At 35.8% G+C, this 3,924-nt stretch overlaps 1 protein-coding gene across 1 annotated transcript in view; it reads left to right on the top strand.

The window, feature by feature from the left end:
- The window catches only part of LOC105619949 (putative sodium-coupled neutral amino acid transporter 11), a 9,883-nt gene extending 6,182 nt beyond the window's left edge, over window positions 1-3,701 (top strand). The window contains exons 3-7 of the mRNA XM_012201466.1: window positions 1,075-1,168; window positions 1,300-1,509; window positions 2,124-2,376; window positions 2,458-2,806; window positions 3,252-3,701. Of these exons, the coding sequence (XP_012056856.1) occupies window positions 1,075-1,168; window positions 1,300-1,509; window positions 2,124-2,376; window positions 2,458-2,806; window positions 3,252-3,701 (1,356 nt within the window). The remainder of the gene's footprint in view (window positions 1-1,074; window positions 1,169-1,299; window positions 1,510-2,123; window positions 2,377-2,457; window positions 2,807-3,251) is intronic.
- The last annotated feature ends 223 nt before the right edge of the window (window positions 3,702-3,924 follow it).

Below are 3,924 nucleotides of genomic sequence, written 5' to 3'. Positions count from 1 at the left end.
AGTAATAAATTTATTTCATTCTAGTTAGATACAAATCTGAAAATAATTTGTTAGACAATCAAAATAATTATATAGGAGGTTCAAACATAATGAACAATATTGCAAAAAGTTTTGACATTCTAGCAACCAGCTTTGAGTATCTTAATTATTTTGATAGTTAATAAAATTATTTTCGAATTTAATTGTATTTAATTAAATTTTTAGATATTTTTAAGTAAAATTGTTCTTTCCATAAGATACAATGTAGAACACTTAATCGTTGATGACAATGTGGCAAAACGTTTGATCATTTTAGCAACTCATTTAAATGTTGTACATAATTACTTGAATAGTCCAAACAAAATTATTTTTATTTTGTTAGCTAAATTTTTAGATAACAAAATGTAGCAAAATCTTTCTTTCTGTTCTATTAATTATAGAAATTAATTACTTCTTCCACCCGTTTTATCTCCCTCTTATTGGAATGACAAGCGAATTAATCGCTACGGACGCAACAATTCATTACGTTCTAATTTGCGAATCTACGCGATTAGCTTCCGACGAACAACAAAGCAGATCAATTGACATGCAGCAGAAATTTCCCAAGTAGCTTCGCTGATATTGGCATATTGATTGATCCCGCGTAATGTTATTCCGGTAGGACGATGCACTCTTTCAACGCTCAATTCGTCAATTTGTCACGGCCGTTGGCCTTCGACCTGCCGTATGAACATGCGCTATCATTCCCGCTTGCAAGGAGCGCTTTTTTATCACGACGCCCCTCTACTTCACTTTCGGTATCGCTCCAAATTATTCCGTTGACTGTAATGGTGTAAATCGTTTAACTCTTACTTGCCAACTAATTTACCAACGTATTTTTATTATGCGCCTCTCTGGGAATGACATTTTCATTCCCTCATGCCGTTAATATTCATCAGCATGAAAATGTGCTCATAGAATATCTGCAGGTACGAGTCTGAATACGCAATGTTTAATTAACGTAATCATGAAATTCTGAATGTGAGGTTCTTTTCTAAAGCTTATAAATATAAACAAAAGCAAAGCATTCGTTCTAACTGTCAACGTATATTGTAGGATGAAGAAATAGAAGACAAGTCCAGCAAATTTAGCAGCCTGCCGCTCGCGAGTTTCAATTTCATCAATTCCATCATCGGCAGCGGAGTCATCGGTAAATGTAAAAAAATGATAGCTTCGAGATCGCGTATTTTCTGAAAGATCGTAAAAAAATAAAAGAAATCCGTTTGATATTTTGTGAAACCGTCCCCTAGAAATATGGCTAAATTAATATAAATTTTTCAGGAATACCGTACGCTTTGCATCAAGCCGGCTTCGGTCTCGGCATCGCCCTGTTAATTTTAGTAGCGGCGTTGACCGACTATTCGTTAATTCTCATGGTGCGAAGCGGGCGTATTTGCGGCGAGATGAGCTACCAGGGTCTGATGCGAGCGAGTTTCGGTCGTGCTGGTTTCTATATTCTTACGATATTGCAGTTACTGTATCCATTCATAGGTATGTATCCCCCACAATTCATACTAACCATAGCATTACATCAATATTATTATTAGTCAACAATGTAATTGTTATGTGTAACATGTATTATATTACATTTATATTGTTCAATGAGAAATTATAATATTGATGTAATGTTAGTAGCAATTTGTATTAGTTATAGTACTTAATAAATGATAAATAAATAATGTAATGATATTTATCTATCTGCATTGACTTTTGTATCATAATTCATAGACATAATTCAAAGACATGATTTTCGAATAATTATCATGAATGAATTAAATAAACATTATCCAATCAATTATAAAAATGAATGAACTAATTTAACTTTATAGAAAGATCGCCACAACTCAAAAAGAGTAATTTAAAAAAAAAATAGTAAAAATTGTCATAACAAATATTGTTTTTTAAAGATTGTGAAACAAAAATGTTAAAAACATATTCTTTTCGTCGATTATTTGATCAATCATTTTTTATCAAGTTAAAAAATAGTTTTCTCTTTTTTTCTAAAATTATTTTATTGTTTTAATTGTGTCACTTTTAAAGTAGGAAAATTATATATCAGCCTTTAATCAACGCGCAATTATGAAATAATTTTATTAACGTTACAGCAATGGTTTCATACAATGTCGTCGTCGGTGATACAGTGACCAAGGTTTTAATAAGAGTGACAGGGATGGATGAGACGAACATTCTCGCTCATCGACAAGTCGTCATCCTCCTGGCAACTTTATGCATCACCGTCCCGCTTTGTCTGTACAGAAACGTCGCGCGATTAGCAAAAATCTCCTTCCTCTCTCTAGTTTGCGTTGGATTCATTCTCCTCGCCATTGCCATCCGGATGGATACAATGTCTGCTTTGGTGTAAGTGAGATTTTCATCTGTAATTCATTAATACCTCCTGTAAAATCTCTATACGTAATCATAGACGTCGATTGATTACAGTCCGAGTCAGAAGGACAGCTGGAGATTCGCCAATTTCCCGGGGATCGTTCCGTCCATCGGTATAATGGCGTTCGCCTTCATGTGCCATCACAATACCTTCCTGATTTACAGCTCAATTGAAAGAGCGACCCAAGAGAAGTGGGATATCGTGACACATTGGTCCCTCTTCACGTCTTTTCTAATCGCCGCGGCTTTCGGAGTCGCCGGTTACGCGACCTTCACGTCATATGTTCAGGGCGATCTTATGGAGAATTACTGCTGGGACGACGATCTGATGAATTTCGCCAGGGTGTTGTTTAGCGGCACCATACTGCTTACCTTCCCTATCGAGTGCTTCGTTACGCGCGAGGTAATGTCTCCGATGTTCATCTTTTCTTTGGCCAATTTAATACTAAAAGATAGTAATTAATTAATTACTTATTTTGAGTTTTACGATAGTACTTTTTAATACTCAAAATAAATAATTAATTATTACCTTTTAGTATGAAATCCAGCATTAATAATAAGAAAAACTGGATCCCGGTAAAATGAATTAGTTGCATAATGTAACTTATAATATAGTAAACAAAATATGCAATAGACATAAGACTCAATAATGAATATCAAAGGAATTCTGTGTAATAAGGTTGACATCTATCAACATTGATTGGTATTCACACAAAAAAAGTTTTGTTGAACTTAATTAATATAGGATCTTTTTATAAAGGTGATCTCTGTAAGTCGTACTCTTATAAACTCTTGTAAACCGGAGCATTTGCAAGAATTATTATGATTGCGATTTATTATCGATCCAGGTACTCATGACTGCAATAAAAGGTACGGATGAATTGGAAGGACACGAGGCTTACATTCCTAATTCGGACCGCGAGTACCTGATAATCACTTTGACGATAATATGCATGGCGTACCTGATCTCCATGTTGACGGATTGCCTCGGCATCGTTCTCGAGTTGAACGGAATCCTCGCCGCAGTGCCGCTAGCTTACATTCTACCCGGTCTCTGTTATCTTAAGCTCGAGGAGGGGCCGGTCCTCTCGTCCAAGAAACTTCCGGCGCTCGGGCTGATGACTGCCGGTATTCTAGCTGCACTTTCCGGCCTTTTACTGATTATAACCAACACTTGCTCTGGTACCTGCTTTCACGGCAAGGTAATGCCGTATTGCGTCGGCAATTCGACGACAACGCTGCATCTTAACGCCACAATGTCCACTGACGACTTTGTTCTCACGGAATGCGGAATCTAAGATTAACGAACGAATACAGTAAATCTTTAATTGTTAGTCCACCAAATTGCCGAATGAAAGTATAATATGATTATAAATGTCACAGGATAAATAACGCAGGCATCATTTAAATTGTCAGGCAGATAAAATAAGATGATTCTACGTTATCTATATGCATGATAGTACCAAATCAAAAAATTGAGATTTGATATTGGCTCATCAATATCCCTCATTTTGATGCGAT

This window comes from Atta cephalotes (genome assembly GCF_000143395.1).
Source record: "Atta cephalotes unplaced genomic scaffold scaffold00002, whole genome shotgun sequence".
Taxonomy (NCBI): Eukaryota; Metazoa; Arthropoda; class Insecta; order Hymenoptera; family Formicidae; genus Atta; species Atta cephalotes.
This window is presented reverse-complemented; position numbering and strand designations above follow the sequence as displayed.